The sequence below is a fragment of the Xiphophorus hellerii genome, chromosome 4 (assembly GCF_003331165.1).
Source record: "Xiphophorus hellerii strain 12219 chromosome 4, Xiphophorus_hellerii-4.1, whole genome shotgun sequence".
Classification (NCBI taxonomy): Eukaryota; Metazoa; Chordata; class Actinopteri; order Cyprinodontiformes; family Poeciliidae; genus Xiphophorus; species Xiphophorus hellerii.
Window position 1 is genome coordinate 7,111,914 of NC_045675.1, and position 20,818 is coordinate 7,132,731.

The 20,818-nt window shown below is 38.0% G+C and overlaps 1 protein-coding gene and 1 long non-coding RNA gene across 11 annotated transcripts in view; one reads left to right on the top strand and one right to left on the bottom strand.

Annotated features, from left to right (window-relative positions):
* The window catches only part of celf6 (CUGBP Elav-like family member 6), a 159,689-nt gene extending 142,929 nt beyond the window's left edge, over positions 1-16,760 (top strand). For 7 of the 10 annotated variants that reach the window (XM_032561293.1, XM_032561289.1, XM_032561288.1 and 4 more), the window contains 3 exons: positions 2,149-2,292; positions 6,721-6,870; positions 15,178-16,760. In XM_032561293.1, coding sequence (XP_032417184.1) covers positions 2,149-2,292; positions 6,721-6,848 — 272 coding nt within the window. In that variant the 3' untranslated portion in view covers positions 6,849-6,870; positions 15,178-16,760. Of the gene's footprint in view, positions 1-261; positions 702-2,148; positions 2,293-6,720; positions 6,871-11,881; positions 11,954-15,177 lie in introns of those variants that run through there. The other 3 variants (XM_032561296.1, XM_032561295.1, XR_004339041.1) reach the window with 2 other exon arrangements.
* A 3,181-nt stretch (positions 16,761-19,941) lies between these two features.
* The window catches only part of LOC116718978 (uncharacterized), a 101,784-nt gene continuing 100,907 nt past the window's right edge, over positions 19,942-20,818 (bottom strand). Inside the window, exon 2 of the long non-coding RNA XR_004339042.1 lies at positions 19,942-20,121. This is a non-coding gene — a long non-coding RNA (uncharacterized LOC116718978). The remainder of the gene's footprint in view (positions 20,122-20,818) is intronic.

Below are 20,818 nucleotides of genomic sequence, written 5' to 3' on the forward strand. Positions count from 1 at the left end.
TGCGCCCTTTATCATGCTGAGGCATAGCGGCACTAGAGCCAGCTACCACGGCAGCCCTCTTATCAGCCTTCTCACCAGACCCAGTCTCATCTCGTCATGCTATCACCCTGAGCAATGAGACAGGAGAGAAACTTAGACAAGCAGCCAGCTCCAAGCTTACTGTCCCTGAGTCCATCAAGTTGGTCTCGCTTCCTTCCTCCCCCCTCTGTGTCCATGCCTGGCTTTCGTGATCTTTCTCTCCCTCTCTCTGTTTCCCTCCAGTTCATTCCTGCCTTTATCCAGATTGGCCAGTGCAAATGTGGCAGCTGGGTAGATGAGTGTGGAGGGATGGGGAGAGATTGGAAGACAGTCCTACTGTCACACAGTAATTGGAGCAAAAACTTGGCTTATGTCTTAATGTGTGCTCTGCCTCCTCTCTGTGTTTCTCCATGTCTCAGTGCTTCACTCTCCCAATAACTGTCTCAGCTTTTCTCTCTCAATCAACCCCTGGTGTTTCTACTTTTTCTCCTTATTTCTCTTTTTGTGCTGTCATGCAGTGGCTTTCAGAAGTCGACATACTGCTGTTGAAAAAGATTTTGTTGTGATTTAAAAACATTACATCATGAATCATTTCAAAAATTCTTCCAAGTTTAATGTGACATGTATCCTACATTATTCAACAAAAAAAAAAAATCTGTGAGGAAAACAACATTAAAAAGCTGTAATAACTTTGTTGCATAATGCAAAGGTACCAGTCAGTAGAAGAATACAAACATCTGTGATTCACAACACATATTGTTTGAAAGCACTTAACAAAAAGAAAGTAAATTGAAAAGTTTTCTATTTAAGGAAAACAAGCAGAGTCAATGCACAGCTTCAGTTATTGCAGCTGAAAACCAGCGATCAGGCCCGAAACCTGGGAGTACTGATGGACTCTGACCTGAACCTCCAGAGCCACATAAAGACAGTTACAAAGTCGGCCTTCTATCACCTGAAGAACATTTCCAGGATTAAAGGACTAATGTCTCAGCAAGATCTAGAGAAACTCATCCATGCGTTCATCTTCAGTCGTATTGATTATTGCAACAGCGTCTTCACAGGTCTGTCCAACAAATCAATCAAACAGCTGCAGCTGATCCAGAATGCTGCTGCTTGCGTTCTCACTAAAACAAGGAAGATAGAGCACATAACACCAATTTTAAAGTCCCTCCACTGGCTCCCTGTAGCTCAAAGAATAGACTTTAAAATACTGTTGTTAGTTTATAAATCACTGAACGGCTTAGCACCACAATACATTAAAGATCTGATTTTATTGTGTCAACCTTCCAGACCTTCCAGACCTCTCAGGTCTTCTGGTTCTGGTCTGCTCTGCATCCCCAGAACCAGAACCAAACAAGGAGAAGCAGCTTTCAGCATCTATGCACCACAAATTTGGAACAAACTTCCAGAAAACTGTAAAACAGCTGAAACACTGACTTCTTTTAAATCTCAACTATAAACCCACCTGTTTAGAATTGTATTTGAAATGTAATCAATTACAAATTTATTGATGGAACTTGACTTAATGCTGTGTTTTGATTGTTGATTCTATGTTGCATTGTGTTTCTGTGTTTGTAATGATGTAAAGCACTTTGAAATGCCTTGCTGCTGAAATGTGCTATACAAATAAAATTTGATTGATTGATTGATTGAACACTTTTTGGCGTAGCTGTTTGTCATTTTAAAACCAGAGGAAGTTTGTATATAATTTATCTTTTTTTTTTTACCTCACAAATCCCCAGAGTTTTAGTAGAGGTATGTCAATTTTGAAGATGTATTGTATATTATCATTACTAGCATATTTCCTTATGAACTGACCACATATACAGAAGTGTACAGCTCACTTTAGGGAAACGCCATTGGCCATACTGTTATTACTCTATTGTGTTAAACAATATTACTCTATTGTGTTAAACAGCAGCCCTCTATATATTATTCAGCTGGATTACACATAAACATAATTGGAATATTAATATAAATTGAGGTTTAACATATAATCATTAAATGTTTGTCTTAATCATTTTGCAGATATATTTTTCCCACCTGTACTATTAGTCAGTCCAGCTCTCACTGGGCATTTCCTGTTTATGCCTCCGTATAATCCTCCTGCTGTAAATCTCTCATCACCAGGGCCGGAAGGTTGCAACCTGTTTATTTATCACCTGCCCCAGGAGTTTGGAGATGCTGAGCTCATGCAAATGTTCCTTCCTTTCGGCAACGTCATCTCTGCCAAAGTCTTTGTGGACCGAGCCACCAATCAGAGTAAATGCTTTGGTGAGTCAAAAAGACACAATGACTGGATGAAAATAATAAACCAGGATTGTTGTTGTTTTTTTCTTTTTTTCATGAAATCAGAGTTGCTGCATTTTGTGCTCTTCTCTAAAGATACATCCTATTGCTTTTTACACAAGGCAGCCATAGAAGGGATGTCTGTAAGCATTAAGTTAAACTTTGATTCTATCAGTATCAAAGTTCAAACAGCAGTTTTAAAGCAGTGCTATATATAAATGTGTGCACAGAGGGAGAGTGGGAGAAATTAAAAGCAATGCTTACCAATGCATCACATGAAGGGAAACCAAGCAGCATACTGTATGGTTGATAATTCAGATTAATAGCCAAAGCAGAAAATAAGACCGACTTAAAAAATGTGTAAATCCCTGCAGACCCTGTATGTGAATTGCTCAACACAGAATTTGGTTATCACTTGGAAGTGCATCAAGCTATCAAAGCAAGGCAGCTCTAAGCCACACTTAACAATTTAGTACATTAAGAGAAATCTCATCAAAGCCATTGGTGACTCTAGATGAGCACCAGAGATCGCCAGCTCAGGTGGGACAATCTGTCATCAAGAGAGCTATTTATTGACAAGCCAAGTAGCTCAGCAGCACAGGTCAGACTAGACCAAAACTGAACACACCATCCCCACTAAAATGTGTCAGTGGTTGGGTCTTTCAATAAGGATGCTCTTTCTCCAGCAGCAACAGGGAACCTCCTCAGACTATATGGCATGATGGATGGAACTAAATAGAGAACAATCCAGAGAGAAAACCTGTTAGTCGGATAAAAGCCTTGACACTGGGACCTTTCAGTAGGACAAAACCCCTAAGCTGACAGCCAAAGCCACCAAGGAAGGGCTTAGATCAGAGATGTGTAACAATAGCCTAGTCAAACTCCACACAGCATTTTCAAAGAAAACTGGTGGCAAGACCTAATAAAATAAATGACAAAAGACACTATCCATCTAGTTTCACTGAACTATTTTGCTTGGAAGAACAGCCCACAATTTCAGCTGATTGAGACATGATGTGGTGAAAGGAAATTAGCTTTCAAATTATTATTGCAAGTAAAAGTCAGAAAAGTTTGCAGACATCTAGTTTCAACCCTCCCGAACCCCCTAAAGTTAAACCTTTGTCTTGGTGCATAACACTAAACCTCAAAATGATACTGCAGTTAGTGATTTTAACATGACAAGATGTGGAAAGATTTGAACTGTTGGGAAGCTGGAGTTTCTGCTCAAATTTGTCAACTAAATTTTACTTAATGGAGCAAATATCTAACATTTGAATTTTTTTGTCCAATATTATTGCTGTTGTTACGCAATTTCAAAGAAAATTGCGTAACAACCTTCATTTTGCGTACCTTCATTTTAAAGGTACGCAAAATGAAGGTATCATTCATTTTAAAGTTTTCAGAGACTCCCCGGCAGCCTCCAGCTGAGAGCCTGAGCAGCATTCCATCCCCCTCCTCATCTTTTGTTCCCTCTCCCACTCACTAAACCAGTTCATCAGGGTGGAGGTGGCACAGGTGGGATCCATGGACTTAAAGAGATAATAATAGACTGGTGTGGAACTTGCTGTTGATTCAGTTGGACAGCAGCACCCAGGAGACAACCAAAGGGAGAGAGAGTCTCCCATCATTGGCTTTCTATCAGTTTCTCTTCATCACGGCATATCTGAAACTGTCTCTCTCTTCTTTCTCACCTTTCTCATCTGTCCATCTCAGGACAGTCTCCCTCTCATCCACTGCATGTGTTCTCTGTTGAACATATGCCTCTCACTTACACTATCCATCAGTCAACAAGGAAAGGGGCAAACGAGGTGACCTCGTCACTCCTACAATAGAGAATAATTAAGATGTAAGCTGAAAAAACACTTATTTCAACTGGAGTCTCCAATTCTCTCTTTTATTTATTTGAATAACAGATGCCCCAAGGTGTTAACAAACCAAAAATGAAGAAAATTCAATGAACCAAAGGCGTAATTAACTTGGAGGACATTGTTTCAAAACTAGGTTTTAGAGTATAAAAAAATATATTAACACAAAAATGTTTAGATGTGCTGCTCAAAGCTTTACATGTGACAATGTAGAAGGAGACAACATATTTAAGATCTGCAATGGAAAAACTGTCATTGGTCATACATCTGTGAAGAAAGGCAGTAAACGAGTTTGATGTCTTTTCTAAATAAATCTGTGGCATCACTTTAAATTAAAGAAAAAAATGACCAAATACAGAATGATCACCATACCTTCATAGCAGTTGTAGGAAAATAAATATTTTGCCTAAAATTGCTTATCTTCTCAAATGCTGAATTATTGCATTCAAATCTTTACTTGCAAAACCTAGTTTCTCTGAAGGAGATATGAAATAATTTCAAGATTGTGCAAGATGCTAAAAGGTGTTTATGAGAATGAATGTTTAAATAAAAGCTGAGTAATCTGAACATGATTTTACAAAGAAATTTAGTGAAAGTTTTTCGGCTCTTAATACATGGGAAGCATTAGAGTCTGTTTAGGCCTCTTTTTAGTTAAGTACATCTATCGAGTTTCGAGTAGGAAGACTAAAATATGTGATGTTAGTGCTCAATTTACTAGACATACATTTGGAAATAAGCCCACTTGAGTCATTTTGTAAACCCTTTATTACATTGAAAATAGCTCAAACTCACTCGGATAGGTCTGAGAGCACTTGTGAAATAAAATGTTCAAGTCTTGACACATAATTGTTACTTGATTTAGGCCCTTCTTCAAGTGTGAATGTGCTTTAAATCTTCACGTTGTACCTCCAGCAGTATACGTCAAGTATCTGTCTTGCTGGAAGGTGATCTGCTCCCCAGTCTTGTTCCTCTAACACTGTTTCCACCAGAATTCTCCTGTTTTTAATGCAGTCCATCTTCCTAACATCTCTGAGCAGCTTCCTGATCTCTGCTGAAGAAAAGTATGCTGCATAATGCAAGATACTTTGATGTGCCAGTTTTCCGCCACTCAAAAATAATTAAAAACTAAATATTAAAAAATAATAATATGGCTTTCTATCAGTAATTATTTACATTACTGAAAAATGCAAATAATATAAAACAACAACACTCCAAAATTATACATAGATTGTAAAGTTTTCTATAAAATAAAAAACAAAGCAATTTAGGGCACACTCACATTTAATTCCTCTTAAAACTGGATAAAAAAGAAGAGGTTTGAAGCTACTTTGCTGCAGCAGAACCTAGTAAGCTCAATATCATATAATCCATCATGGATTCTACATTTTTATCACACAAAATCCCTGGAAAGTACTTTTTATTTACCCCTTACATTCCAAAGTTACATTGAATTTTCATAACAACTATGTTGATTTTGTTTGAGTTTGCAAAGGTATTGCATGCTGGATCTTTGAGAGAAAAAAAATATGAAAATGGACAGATCAAGAGTGTAATACTGACACTGCAATGTGCACGTACTTTAAAGTTTGCTTCCTGCCTTTTGACCTTCAGATTTCTATCATTATTTTGTCACAAGGATATAAATGTAGAGTCTGCACATTCATTAAATTCAGGGATTGTAGGCGTGTGTGTGTGGGGGGGGTGTGCGTACATGTTTGCGCACATGCGTGTGTGGGGGGGTGGTGTATGTGCGTGTGTGTAGGACTGGGATCGCTACCAACTGACACGCCCTTTCCCTGCTCAGTTTGTTTAAAGGGTTTGTAAAGCAGCAGCCTTATCTCACCTACACTGACAAAAGCCTGCCCTCTCCCCCCAAATTAAATTGGACCCATAGCGGTGTGATCAAATCAGCTGGCAGGCGGAAAATTCTGGCCGTCAATCACAGAGGTGTCTGATAAGAGGAGGCAAGGAGTCCCAGCGGGGGCAGCTGTTGGTTCACTCTGCCTCAGCACCTAAATGATAACTGCGAGCAGCAGGCACCTCCGTCCTACACACCTTGCTCCGAGCGTCTCATCACAACCCCGTGCCCTCTGCTCTTTACTTGGACAGATGCTCAGTCACACACATAAAATGAAGACATATATTCACAGAGAGATGCTTTTCGTGTAAGGCTCAAACAATCCGGTTATAGCTGGTGCACATCTGGTTTGAGACATTTTTGTTGGCTCTAATCTATTAAGTGTATAGATATATTTTTTATTCATCCCCTGGTAACGGAAACCTCTTTTTCATTTGATTTCTAATATGTCTGCTATTAGCCTTTTAGTTATTTTATGCAATCTTTTAAATTCAAAGACTTTCAATTAATCTACTAAAAAGCGAAACAAAGACCTTTTGTTCTGTCATTGTTGAAAGTTCAAAAGGATTTTTTTTTGCTTTTCTTTCATCTAACCTGTCCTGTGTTTTTTGTGTCTTCTCCCCTTCCTTTCTGTGTTCTCAATCCCCGTCGCTTGTCTCACCTTCTTTCTACTTTGTGGCCTTTTCTCAGGCTTTGTGAGTTTCGATAACCCATCCAGTGCTCAGGCCGCTATCCAGGCTATGAATGGCTTCCAGATAGGCATGAAGAGGCTGAAGGTGCAGCTAAAGCGGCCAAAGGACGCCAACCGACCTTACTGACTCATCTGCTGTCCATAAACAGGTGCAGTACCACTTATGGCATAGCATACTAGTGTACAATGACATTGGACTTAAAAGATTTTGTGCTTTATTAATTTCTTGATTTACAACAGTAGCTGTCTCAAATTATGATGGAAACCATTCATTATAAAGGATCTTCTGTTTACTTTTTTGAAGGTGTAATTTTTGTCTTAGTAACATTTAGTAATAAGATTTACCATCTTAATAATTTACATCTCATTGCCTCTAATCACTTGTTTCAGCTCACATCAGATGTGATAAAGTGTGGTGAAACTTAACTATTTCATTGAGATCTAACTTTGTTTCTGCACTGTTAAGACTCATGATATGACTGTTAAGGTAACAGTCATATCCAGAGGTCGCATTAACAGAATATTTTCCATATTTGACCGTATTTTTTAAATGACTGGAAAATTTAAAGCGCGTCGGTCATTTGACAGGTTATAATTAACACCCTGACTGGTGCACATGGGCAGACATTATAGACTTTATGCAAAGAGTTCATCGCAGAGGCAACTAAAATCAATCAATAAATAATCCTTTCTGAATATCATCTCATGGACTCTAAACTACCGTATTTTCCGGATTATAGAGCGCACCTCACTATAAGCCACACCCACAAAGTTGTTTTTTTTTTTTAAAAACTGGAAGCGTACATACATAAGCCACACCAGGCTATAAGCCGCTGGTAGCTCCGCCGCTCTTGGTTTTCCACAGAGGGAGAGTGGGAGAAATTACTAACAAATAAGTCTGCTATTAAGGACACAGCCCTCCGTCTCCAACGCCGAACCATGGATTCGTTCACGCCGAGCTTACGTGCAGCGGCTATCGATCTGGTCAATAGCCTTCAATTTAAAAGCTGCATCATATGAACTTCTTCGTGTGGTTTCCATGATAAGGGGGTATGAGTTTGAAAACATTTTTCTGTCGTGCCTGCTGCTAAAAAAATATTAGCACTTTCTTCTTTGATTTCCAATTTTGACTTCCAATGATTCTTAGGTTACTTTATTTCACAAAAATGTGTTTTCTCTGTGGTTTATTAAAACAAAATTTGTATCTGCATGGAACTCTGGGGCAACATTGCTGTGCTTTCTTACTTGACTGCCTGGAATAGCATTGGCAACAGATCCAGTGTTTAGCTGTAGGTTACAAATCCCAAATGGCAAAAATGTTTCACCTAAAATAGCTCGGCATTACATTTGAAGTCAACTTCTAGGCAAAGTTAATGCTGTGCCTTCACTCATGTCGATTTTGAGGTAGAAAATGCATAATAGCAAGGAGCAACTTCAGATCTCAAATGATCATAATAAAATTGCTGATCAAAAGAAACTGACCAAAATACTATAACTATTTATTTATTTATTTATTAGGAGGGGCGAATTTTAATCTAATATTTAATATTTGCTTTTAACTAATACCAAGATCTACTAAACTAACTTTCTGTAATGTTAACCAATTCTTAAACTGTACTTATGCAACATTTACAATTTTATCAAAATAAATGTGCTAATAATGACCCACCCAGCCATTGTCTATACTCACAGATCTTTGTGGGGTCATGGGATGGGTGTGGGGCTTGTCCACAGTGACCACAGGATCTCCTGTGGTGATTGGAAGTGGGAAGTGGGGTACTCCATGGACATGTTGCTAGCATTTTATTTTAATGCCTAAGAATACTTAGCAATAAGTAAACAGAATTTAATAACTCAAATAAATGTGTTAGTTTCTACTATTCTGTTCTATTGACTTAAACTTCACAGAAACAAAAAGAAGTTTAAGATACTGACATTGGCAGGGACACCCTCCAATGTAAGTATTGCAGTAATATTTAATTCATCACATTTATTTAATTATTATTATAATTTTTTTTTAATTTCCTTTGGCCAGTTATGGTTTTTATTTATACACAGGGCATTTGTTGAATACTTCCCTAAATGTGTTTAAATATTATGTGAACATATTTCTGGTACTCCTGTGAAATGCAACAGCAACTAAGGAATCATACTAAATAGCACGGTTACTTTTCTGGGTGATCTTCTGGTTTACTTGCCGCCATATATCTTGATTACTTCACATTTTGATCCCAAAACATATGAGCTTTCATATATACCAATATAGACGTGGCTTGCTCTTAGCACCAGGATCCCTGAATAGACTAATTTCACAGTGTCACAACTGATTCAAATAATCATCGCCCATCTGTTTACAAACCACAGCTGCCAAGCGCAAAAATAATATAGATGCATGCTCTCAAATCCCAACTGGCAGGACTACTTTTCATTACAATAACATAAGCCTGGATTCAATCCCCCCATAAATGAATGCATGGTATTACCACTTGCTTGTTTTAGATGTGCCTCTTTAAAAGCCACAGGATGGCATATGCAGTACAAATGATAAATGCACCTTCTATCAGTTCCCTGACAGCATTTGAATGGAGCTATGGCCTGCTAATTGCGGAGAAGCTTTCAAAGCTGACACACAAAGAGGAAAAAAGATGGCAGGGTGTATTTGATTTATCACAGTCACAGGGACAAATGGTAAATATCCTGCGACTCTGCCGGGTGACAGAGCAGTCATTAGGATATACTTTAAAAGTCACAAAGTAAATCCATTACCCACATTAACATTCTGTCACTTAATCAGGAAGTGTGTTTATGCCTGTTGGTGTGTGTGCAAACGTTTCAACGTCCTCCTTTGTCTTTTGTCCAGCTCAGTCCATTTCATTTTCTTTGAAGTTACCAGACCATTTCTCTAGCTGTAGTTTAGAAAAGAAAAAAAACACAGCAAAACTGGTAATAAGCCAAGAAGAACACTGAGACCATTTCTTATTTGTATTTATTTTTTCAAAGTTTAAGTTTCAAAGGTTTTTAGTTTCTTAAAAAACAACAATGATACAGGAACATCTCAATAAATGTGAAAATTATTATAAGTTAATTAACTTTAAATAGTAAAATTCACTATATATACTAAAAATACACCAAGAAATATATTTTAAGTGGTCATTGTTAAGCTAATAAAAAAAAGATTTGTTTGTTAAATTTTAAAAAGTACATGAGACTAACAAAAAACATTTTAAGTACAGAAATATTATATTATGGTCAATATAATCAAGGAAAAGACTGCTATGCAGTTGTTTAGCAGACAACCACTGAGATCCTCCACAAGAAAAAAGCCAGGGAGACCTCAAAAGGATAGTTGCTAAAGAAGCTTATTGTTTAAAGTGTCATATGCAACCATATTAATGGAAAGTTGTGTTGAAGAAGAATTATTGAGAGCATTAAAGACAATTCAACAGTTTTGGGGGATATTAACAAGGGTGTGGACTGGTGTCAGTCAGAACTTCTTATTTAGAGATGTATCCAGGATATGAGCTACAACTGTTCCCTTCCTTGTGTTGAGCTTATCCTTAGCTAGAAATGTCAACAGCACCTTACTTGATCTAAGAGAAAGAAAGAGAGAAATATTTCTGTCCCACGGTCCTCTCAGATTGAAAATTGTGCATTTCATTTAAAAATATATGTGACGTAAGAGTGCAGATCCACAGAATCAAATATAGTTGAGGTCCATTTTAAGGCTCCCACTGTCAGTGATGACTCTGGGAGCCATGTTCTTCTGGTGGCAGTCAATTGAATTTCATCCACTCCAAAGTCAGCACAGCTATCTACCAATGAAATTTTAGAGGACTTCTTGCTTTCATCTAATGAAAAGACTAACAGAGATGTTGATTTCCTTTTTCTGAAAGATATTGCACCTGTCCACACTGACAAAAACATCAATGCCTGATCTGATGACCTTAATATATCTGTGCTTGCCTGGTCAGCAAACTTCCCTGCCCTTAATCATGTAGCTTCTCTATGGGGTTTAAGTCAATAGGAAGAAAAAAGACACCAGATCCAAAAATGTAGAAGAGCTGAAAGCTCTCAGAATAACCTAGGCTTCCTTTACACCTACAGAGCCAAAGGTTGATCACCTCCAAACCACACCGCAATGATGCAGCAAATAATGCAAAAGAAGCTCCAATCAAGTATGAGGTTCAGTTACCTTGTAATACTTTTCAGTTGCCCCATTTTTCTATTAAACACTTATTTTTCATCAGTCTTGCAAATATTTTACTTTCCTGAAAAACTTAATTTGGGGTTTTCATTAACTTCATGTCACATTAATCAAAAGTAACATAAAAATAAGAAGCTTAAAATATATCACTCTGTGTGTAAATGAATTGAGTTTCCCTTTTTCAATTTAATTATTTTAATTACTTTTTAACATTCTGATTTGCAGAGATGCACATCCACAAACAAAATATTGAAAAAGAGCAGTAACTTGTATATTTTTTTAAATTCTGTTATTCCATAATCTCAATTGCTAGAAATGCAAACTGAAAAATGCTTCTTTGTAAATAAAAAAAAACTTCAGTATGTAGATAAGTACAGAGGCTGCTGTTTTCTCTGACTCTGACAATGTTGCTTTGAAGTTGAATTAAAAACAAGATCAGACAGCATTCTTCTCTTCTGGTCTCTGGAGCCTCGCTACTCTTAAATTCCATTCTGTGTCTTAAAGATAAACTTAATGCAAAAAAGCAGTGAAGCACTCACTGTACAGCCACCCTCACAGCAAACAATGCAAGGCAAATCCAATTACTGAAGACAGAACAAGTTTCTGAAATATGCATTTCTGCCGTTAGGGTTATCTTTGTGAATATAAACGTAAATTCAACCTTTTAACCTGCAAATGTCAGTTTGGGAATGTTTTACCACCAGACAGAAGAACAAATAAAGACCTTTTTGATGTTCTGTGCTGAGCTGAATATCATTTGTTCTGTTGTACTGTCTTTTTTCTAGTTTAATGATCATAATGAATATATTTGATTTGGCAGGCAAAATAAGTGAAATCGTGGTACACAAACATACGGGGGGTTCTTTGAAATCTGACTCAAGGAAAAGAAAATCCCACTGTTTCTTTCTTTTTTTTTCACCCCCACCAACCTGGCAACCTGACATGGCCAATCACAGTGTGAGGTGGCCTTTCTCCGCTATAGCCACACACCCCACCGACACCTGTCATGGGGCCAAGTTCCCACAGCTGTAAGTTGAACCCATGGTGTCATTTTCTTCTGGATGACGTCATGTGGTGGGACTGTGACTGCGTTGCATGACGTGGCGTTGGTTGATATCTCTGAACTCTATCTCTTTATATTCTGCCCTCCTTTCATATATATATTATATATATACTTTATATTGTACATTGGCAGTTTGTGGAGTGCGGTAGTCGATGAACTTATTGGCTGGTACCTGTAAAATGACATGCTGACTGATTGGTTTGGTGATTATAACTGGAAGTGGCCTTTAGCTCTTTGTGCCATCGTACTGTGTATCTTGTCCTCTTGTGGGGTTTGTGTGTATGGATGTACTTTTTATTTTTCTACCTCTTTGCATTCATGTCCACAGTGTCCTTCTTTCACAAAATTCAAAATTTAATTTTGCAAAAAGGACCTTTTTCTTCATCTACTCCACAGCTCTTTAGATGGGCAATACCCAGAGTGACCCTTCGTTCGTGTAACAGATTGTATTCCCTTTGTGTTTCAGTGAATGTTGACATTCCTTCTACACAGGGAATTCTTCTGCAAAACCATTTTGTTTGTCTAACATAAGAATCATTTCCTATTTATTTATTCATGAGGATGCAAAGCAAAAGAAATAAAAGAGATTAAGCAGACCTGTAGACCCACATAAACCAAATGAGTCCCCTTAAGATACTCTAAATATTGACTGGTTAGCATGCCATTTGAACTTTCATGTTGTCACTTTTCAACCACAGATCTCATGAAATTTTTCTGCTAATCTGCGTCATATACCATCACAAATATGTAACGTACTTGTGAAGTGGAAATGAAATAGCAGATGGTTTTCAGTTGTTTTTCATTGTTAATAAAACATCTGGAATTGTGACATACGTTTTGTTCAGTCTCCCCATGAGAAAACCAAGCCGCTGACATTATCAGATTTCTTCAAGTGTCAGTGAACATCAATTTTCAAGTCTTGCCACTGATTCAGCTCAGTTTAAATCTGAATTTTGACTGAACCATTCCCAGCACATACTTGTGTCCTTTGTGTGGATATGGTTTGATCGAAACCACTCCATTGTAGATGTCCAGGCTTTACATGGTGATTGTTCAAATAACAGATGTACCTCTGCAAGAAATTCTCAAAAGATTTCTTTGAGAATTGCCCTCTTTTGTCCTAACTGACCAGAGCATCTTCAGGTGCACCATGTTTTCGAAATGCTACATTTGTAGGCTGTGCATTGCTATAATTTGATCGGATCTTGATCAATTTATAATAATCAATGATCGGACATGTAAAAAACAGAAATGTAGGAGGTAGAACTAAAAATGCATTAATCCCACTGTCACTTGGACAATACCTAAATCCTTTACATCCTAAATAAAACAAACACAGCCACCCTAAATTTATAAGATTTTTTATATTACAAGCAACGCTAAAAAGACTAATGCTGATCTGAGAGAATAAACTAAAATACACAGAGGGAAGAACATAAAAAATATTTAAAAATTAAACACAGAGAAATGACCTGGAATTGCACAGTACTAACAATCATGAACAGAAAGAAATTAAGTGAATGCAGTAAAACCTTACAAACATTAATAACAAACTAAGAAAACCAACACTAACCTAAACTGAAACACCCAAGGATGTGACACATTTCCTTCATTTTACACCTTACAACTTTTCAGTTTGACTATCACATAAAACCTTAATAAAACATATTCAAGTTTATAGTCAGAACACAAAATATTACAGTTTCATGTGTATAAATTACATTGTGCTGTAGTTGTGTTTGTAGTTTTTACCATGTCAACTGATAAATAAATTCATATTTTCTGCTGTTCAAATGTCACACAACTTGATATGTGAACAACTGACAGCAAACAGATTCACAATGAAAAAGGTCCTTTCTTTGCAAGTTGGTTGTTGATACACCCAAGGCCATCCTGAAAGGAGTCATCAAATTTCCCTTGCCCTGTTTCAGAAGAGCTGCAGGCGACTCACCCTCCTGTAGTTTTTCTATTCACTGAACTCAGTGGGAGGGAGGGGAGAGGGGTGCGCAAACAGTGAGAAATAAAGTTTTTCTGGCCTCAACTCTGATTCTCAAGTACGAGGAGTCTTTTATGGTGCATTTTAAGAACGTGGTAACAAGTGAGTTTTAATATACCTTCTAAAGAAATAAAGAATTATTGTTTATGATCTGACACACCTGGTGTTTGAAATAACTTTCAAGGAAGCTCTTTTCATGTGGGGAAAAATAGATACATTTTAAAAACCGCTGTCTGTTTCATTTGTGCTACACCTAAAGGTAGAAATGCCCTTATAACGTACAAAAGAATGTATCTGTAATTGGGATTGTTAGTGCCGTATGTCACTAATGGCTGGGCTGGCTTTGTTACTCGCAACAAATAATTTTGAATCTAGGCCATGTGTCTGAAAAAGCAGATCTATTATGAAACTGTAACAAGCTCATTTACAGAAATGGAAAGGTAGAACAAAGAGAGCACCCAGGCATGTGTTCCCATCAGAAAGTCAGACCCTTTCATGTTCATTCCCAAAGAGTGATTTGCTGTGATTTTGCTTTCTTTCTTCAAACTGCATCATAGTTCACAGCATATTAGCCCTGATGGGCAGTAAACATGTTCTTTTATATCCGAAGCTTAACAGCTCCAACACATGCAGTATGATGTCAATCCAACACATAGACAGGGAAGGGTTTCCAAATTAGAGGCCATTTGTTGACATGTTCACATTTCTTTTCTAACCATCGGTTTTCTGTCACTCTAATTATTACGCAGTTTTAACTCTCTTTAACACTTGTTTTCTTCTTTTTATCTCTCATGTTCTTTTGTAGTTTTTTTTGTTTGTAGGGAATTAACAAAGAGATGAATGACAGCAATGTCTCAAGCAGCTTTTCTTTTCCGAGCAGTAAGAACCCAGTCAGTTTAAATTAGGCCTTCCTTGGATTAGTGCTGTCACAGTGTAGATGTCTGTTCCATATGGTTTTAACACAGATCTCCCACCCCACCTCTAGCCCACTTATTTCTGGCTGTGATTGACACACTGTTTTTTTTTTTTCTTCTTCTTCTTCTTCCCGTCTGTTCCTCTCGCTGTTGGCTGTGCCTGTCAGTCTGTGTGATAACCAGGAGCCAGCAACCCTGAGCATGTTTGCTACAGCCTTCCTGAATCCACTCACCTTATTCTTTCCTGTCTCTTTCTCTTTTCCTCTCTCTGTGTCACAGGATGAAGGGCCACAACACCTTATTTCCACAAGTGCAGTAAAAGTACAAAGACTCCTCGTTCTGCTACATATCATGAAGAAAGGGTGGTCCCTTGATCCTCCTGGAAAGCCGCTGAAAGATTGGGTGACTGAAAGAAGGATCCCAGAGTTGTTGTTTTTTATTATCATTTTAGTTTTTTCTTTCTTCGCAAATGCCTCTCTTTTCCCTTCTTTGCTTTGGCATCTGTGGAAGAAGATTTTTTGCAGAGACCAACTTTTTGCTGCTGTTTTTTAGACATGATGAAAAGAAAAAAACTTTATAGACTCATTATGCTCAAAGCATGCATACTGACACAGGATACAGATAAACTCACTTAAAAAATATTTTAAAAAATAAACCAAACATACAAGAAATTAAACAAGCTGCACTTAATGAATGAAAAACTTAAAAAAAAAAAGACTCTGTACATGTATAAATACGTGCAAATGCCAACACAAGAACTGAAGCAAATCCATTCGCGCACACACACACTAATATACACAAACACACACACACCAGCCTGCTGCCATTTTGGTTTTTGTGCCTACACAGGTGTTGTGCTCTGTGACAGGGCAAGCTCTGCATCGAAGTGGAAAAACAAGAAGAAGAAAAGGAGAGGAGTGGGGAAATCCAGGATAATTTACATGCATCATTCCTTAGGAAATAGGGACCAAAGGACTAAATGCTTTTTAAAAGATTATAAATATATAAATATATAAATATATATTTAAAAACTCATACCTTGTAGCTGCAAGTATTTACTCATAGTGGAAAAAAAATATCATTAAATCAATATCCAGTGGCTTACTGTAAGAATGAATAAAAGAAAATGGAAATAATGTATAAAAAAAAGACATGGAGTCGTAGTATAGAGGCTGATCTTTCGCTCTGGATGCTGATTTTAGCAGCAGGTTGTAGAATAGTGATGTATACTAGAAAAAAGTACATTTGCAAATTTTTGCTGTTGTTAAAATAATCATTTAATTTCCCATTAAAAGTTGGTGAAAGACGGAGTAACAAAAACATTTATCCATGCCTTTGGACGGCACATGTTCTTTTTTTTTTTCTTAGATGTAAAGGTAACAGCCACTGGATATCCCACTCATCATGATGTATAAGGCACTGCACTCTCTGACAGCTAAAGAGACTGATCTAGCAGACTAAAAAGGAAAACAAGAGACAAAGAAGACTGAACTCCGTGATGTCTGTGCTGGACAGCGTGCAGATATTTAAGGCTTCTCACTGGCCTTTGTGTTCAAGCGACAATCCACTGTAAAGACCAAGTCAAATGGACATGGGGTGTCTTTTTTTCCCCTCTCTTTCTGTTCAATCCCCTTGACCTTTTGTATTGCATCATGAAGTGTATATTTTGAAGCCACACATGATTGAAATAAGATGGATAAAAGGCAGATAGATGACCATGAAGAGAACAGCAAAAAAGCACGAGAGGAGGAGGAGTAGGGCAACAGCTACTGAAACTGCCAGGAGAATGAACTGTGTTTAGCAATGAACTAACCTTGTGGTTCTCTCCTCAAGTTAACGCCGAAAAAAAAAAAGCAGGGACGTCTGAATGATAAGACTAGGCTGTCTGTGTCTAGCAGAGGCATTGCAGTTTAGAGTGACAAAAGTTTCATCTTATTTGTTAGCAGATAAAAATAAACACAAATTTAATCTAATACATTCAAGGAGAAATAGGGTAGGCTTTTAAGGCTCATTTAGCTCAGCTGAACCTAAATTATACAAATTTTACGTTAAACATATTCCCTGACCATTTTTTTTCCCTTTATAAAACATGGAAGTTATGAGTAAAAGCAACTGCTTAAACAGACTAAATCTATGAAATGTAGGAACCTCATCATCCTCGCTCAACTCATCCATAGCTTTTCAGAGTAAAGCACTCTAGTGCTGTCACTTTTTGATTTAGAGTCCTGTTGCCTTTTTTGACTGTTTTAGAGCTGTACATGTGGACTCCTCTGTAAAGCCCAATCAATATGTTTGGAGTCAGGGAGGAGCTCTGGTTGTTTTCAGTCACTATGAGCACTTCCTAATTTGCTCTGCAGAACACCAGCTCGCATCCTTAAACCAGCCCTTCTGAGCACTGACAGCTGGCATTAAGAGGCAGGGCAAGGCAAGAAGGAGTTGAGCAGGAAGAGAGGAAATCAGCGGCTTATCACATTTACATCCTTCTTAAGTGATGCTTCATGGTTGTTGCAGCACAATGTTGCTGACAGAATTAGAAATGGCAGTCAAGCCTTTGGCGACAAATATTATGGATCTGTAATGTATGCTTCTGAAGAACCCGTATTTATTTCCAAACAGATCATATTTCCTGCTTGGACTCTTCTTCTTGCCTTTTCTTTCCTCAAGATTTTGACACAACAATGCGGAGAGTTTAACCAAAAGAAGTGCCATCGTATTCCATTTTTCTAATGCTCCACCTCTGTCATTTAAGTGGGCTTAAGGTCTTGATCCAAGCTTTGTCAACCACCTCGTCTTATTGGGACTTTTTTAATGTTTGAACATTACACACGCCCTTTCAAATCACAGCTGTTCACCATAACCCCACTGATTTTTTATTTTAACCTACTGAGCTACTGCCTGTGCTCACTACACTTCAATTATCTCTTGCACTATATTAAACATGCTTTTCAACATTCCCTAATCACACTGCAATCATAAGCCTCTATACATTAGCAGCAATGAAGTGAAAAATCACAGGGATAATCACCTGGACCCAATGATGGCAGAGATGGTTCCCAACATGCACATGGGTGACAGAAGGAAGATTAGGGAGAATTATGTCTGTGCCTACTCCTTGGCAAGGCTGCTGACAGCTGACCTGGCATCACTAACACAGCCACATTTACCAGGAAAGTGGATGGGGAATGCAAAACAAAACAATCCATATTGGCCTTAAAATTGCAGAGCAGATTGGCAATGCCAAAAACTAAAATAGTAGTGCAAAGTAAAGCAAAGCATTAGCTTTCCCTGCTCAACAACTGTTCCAAAAACAGTTGCTTATAAAATGGGTCAAAACCAACAATTTTGTGGGAAATGTCCAATCCTGCTCTAGTAGCAGCTGAGAGTCCTGTGTATCCGCAACAAAATTGCTTCTCAGCAGTTGGCAATAGAGGTCAACCAATTTTACAAAACAACTTGCTCAGACTAGTTTCTTTTCCCTCCTTGTATTTCTGCTAAGAGACTTCCAAAGCACACTTTTGCTCAACTGTAACATAATATGCAGAAGCACAGCTCTTCAGAGAAGAATGATGTCCAACGAATTGTTTATTTTGTAATGGAATTATTACATAAAATTTCTTCTTGTACTTTTTCCCTACGTAACCTTTGGTATAAATGCCGAAGAATGCATGAAGTGGGTTAGAAAAAGGCTGCATCCTCTGAACAGTTTGTGTTTATTATCTGTTTGAAGCAGAAGCCGTCAGTTGGCAGAGTAATGTTCAATGAGCAATTGAATGTTCCATGCTTGTCTTGGCAATCCCTAAAATACACTCAGTAACATAAATCTTGCATGCACGCTCCACTGAACTTTTCCGTCTTAAATCAGATGCTGTAGTGTTTTCTCTCCTAATAGCAGGTTGAGTCCCCAGTGAGCCAAAATCCAGCCCAGCTTAGCCTCCTGCTGTCTAGCTTGGCTGATAGTGCAACGTTCATGTAGCATGTACCTGCTATGCCAGAGCTAAATTAGGAAATGTGAAACCAGCACTTGAACACTTTTAACAAGGGTGCTCCGATTACCTTTACACCCTGGGAAGGATGGTGCTGAAGTGTTGAGCATTGAAAGCAGAGACAGTGGCGTATGTGCACTAGAGCTACCAAAATGAGACAGAAAGTTTGTTTTTAGAGTTTTACATTGCTTGTTGAAATTTAAGTCTGCTTCTCTTCAGTCTCTGAACCCTAAAAAGTGGCAACTACTAAATTACCAAATTGTGATTTTGCATATTCCCTGAAAGTTGATATAGGTAAAGGTTAGTTAGGACGTTGTCTCTAATAATATAGAACTAAGTAAAAGTTTTCATACAACTTATCAGAATTGCTATGTTACGACCACAAGCTTCAAAGTATTTTATTAGCATTTTTCACATACAATGCCTTGCAGTGCATTCATTATGAAGTGGATGTAAAAGCACACATGATTTTCAATATTGTTCTACAAACTTAAAAACTAAAGTGTGGAGTACAAATGTATTCAGACCCCCCAAGTTAACACTTTGTAGAATCACTGTTTGATGCAGACACATTCAGAGGTTTATTTCTAACAGCTTTGCACATCTGGCAGACTCTGTCCACCTGGAATGGGTCATTCTATCACATTAATATGCTTTCACCAAAACCACTGCATTGCATCTCTACCTGTATGTTCAGGTTTGTTGTTCTTTGGGACGTTGAGCCTTTGTCTCAGTCTTTGTGGCCCTAACACATGGGTGGGCAATCCTGGTCCTCGAGGGCCGGTGTCCTGCAACTCTTGGATGTCTCCCTGGTCCAACACACTTGAATCCAATAGCTGAATCACCTCCTAAATGCAGTCAAGTTCTCCAGAGTCCTGCTAATGACCTCATTATTTGACTCTGGTGTGTTGAAGTAGAGACCCATCTAAAAGTTGCAGGAGACCGGCCCTCGAGGCCTGGAGTTGCCCACCCCTGCCCTAACATGTTTTATTTTCTAGCCCCTGCCCTTAGATCCATCTGTCTTCATATGAACTCCAACAAATTGCCCTGTTTAGTGAAGTAAAGAATTCCCACAGCATGATCCACCATCGCCATGTTCTATGATGAAGACCCTGGATTTCTTTTCTGATTAATTCTTTCAGGCTTGTTTTAGGAAGATGCTTTAGGAAATTTGCATTTCTGACATACTTTTCCATTTTCTAGATGACTGATTGTGGGGTGTTGTTGTATGACTTTATCCCTGATCCGTTTGCTGTTCCTTAGTTTTCTTGTTGTTGAGCTTTTTTTTTTTTCTCTAACAAACCCATGAGGTCTTTATAGAACAGTGTAATCAAATTACACACAGCATACTAAAATTTACACAGATTATCAATTATGTGGTTTTTGAATGAATGTGGTTGCATTAAATTTATGAGGTGTAACTTTATAATTGGGGTTGAATGCATTTGCACAGCTCGCTTTTCACATTTAAATTCACACACACACGGGGCGTGCCGTGGTGGCGTAGGGGTTAGCGCGACCCACATTTGGAGGCCTCAAGTCCTCGACGCGGCGGTCGCGGGTTCGACTCCCGGACCCGGCGACATTTACCGCATGTCTTCCCCCCTCTCCTTCCCTGTTTCCTGTCAGCCTACTTCATAAAAAGGGACACTAGAGCCCACAAAAAGACCCCCTGGAGGGGTTACAAAAAATAAAAAATAAAAAATTCACACACACACACAAAAATCACAAATAATCCCGATAAACTTTAGTGTTAGATGTTAGGTGAAACAAATTTAGAAACAATCAGAGTGAACAGCATTTCACTCTGGTGTGTCATCATTTATGAAATAAATATTGCTTTGGCTCTGATTTGCTCTCTTAACAAGAACTTAAAAAAAGGTTTCTAAATTGATGAGATATTTTAGCAAGGAAATAAGAAAGATGCATGCATATTA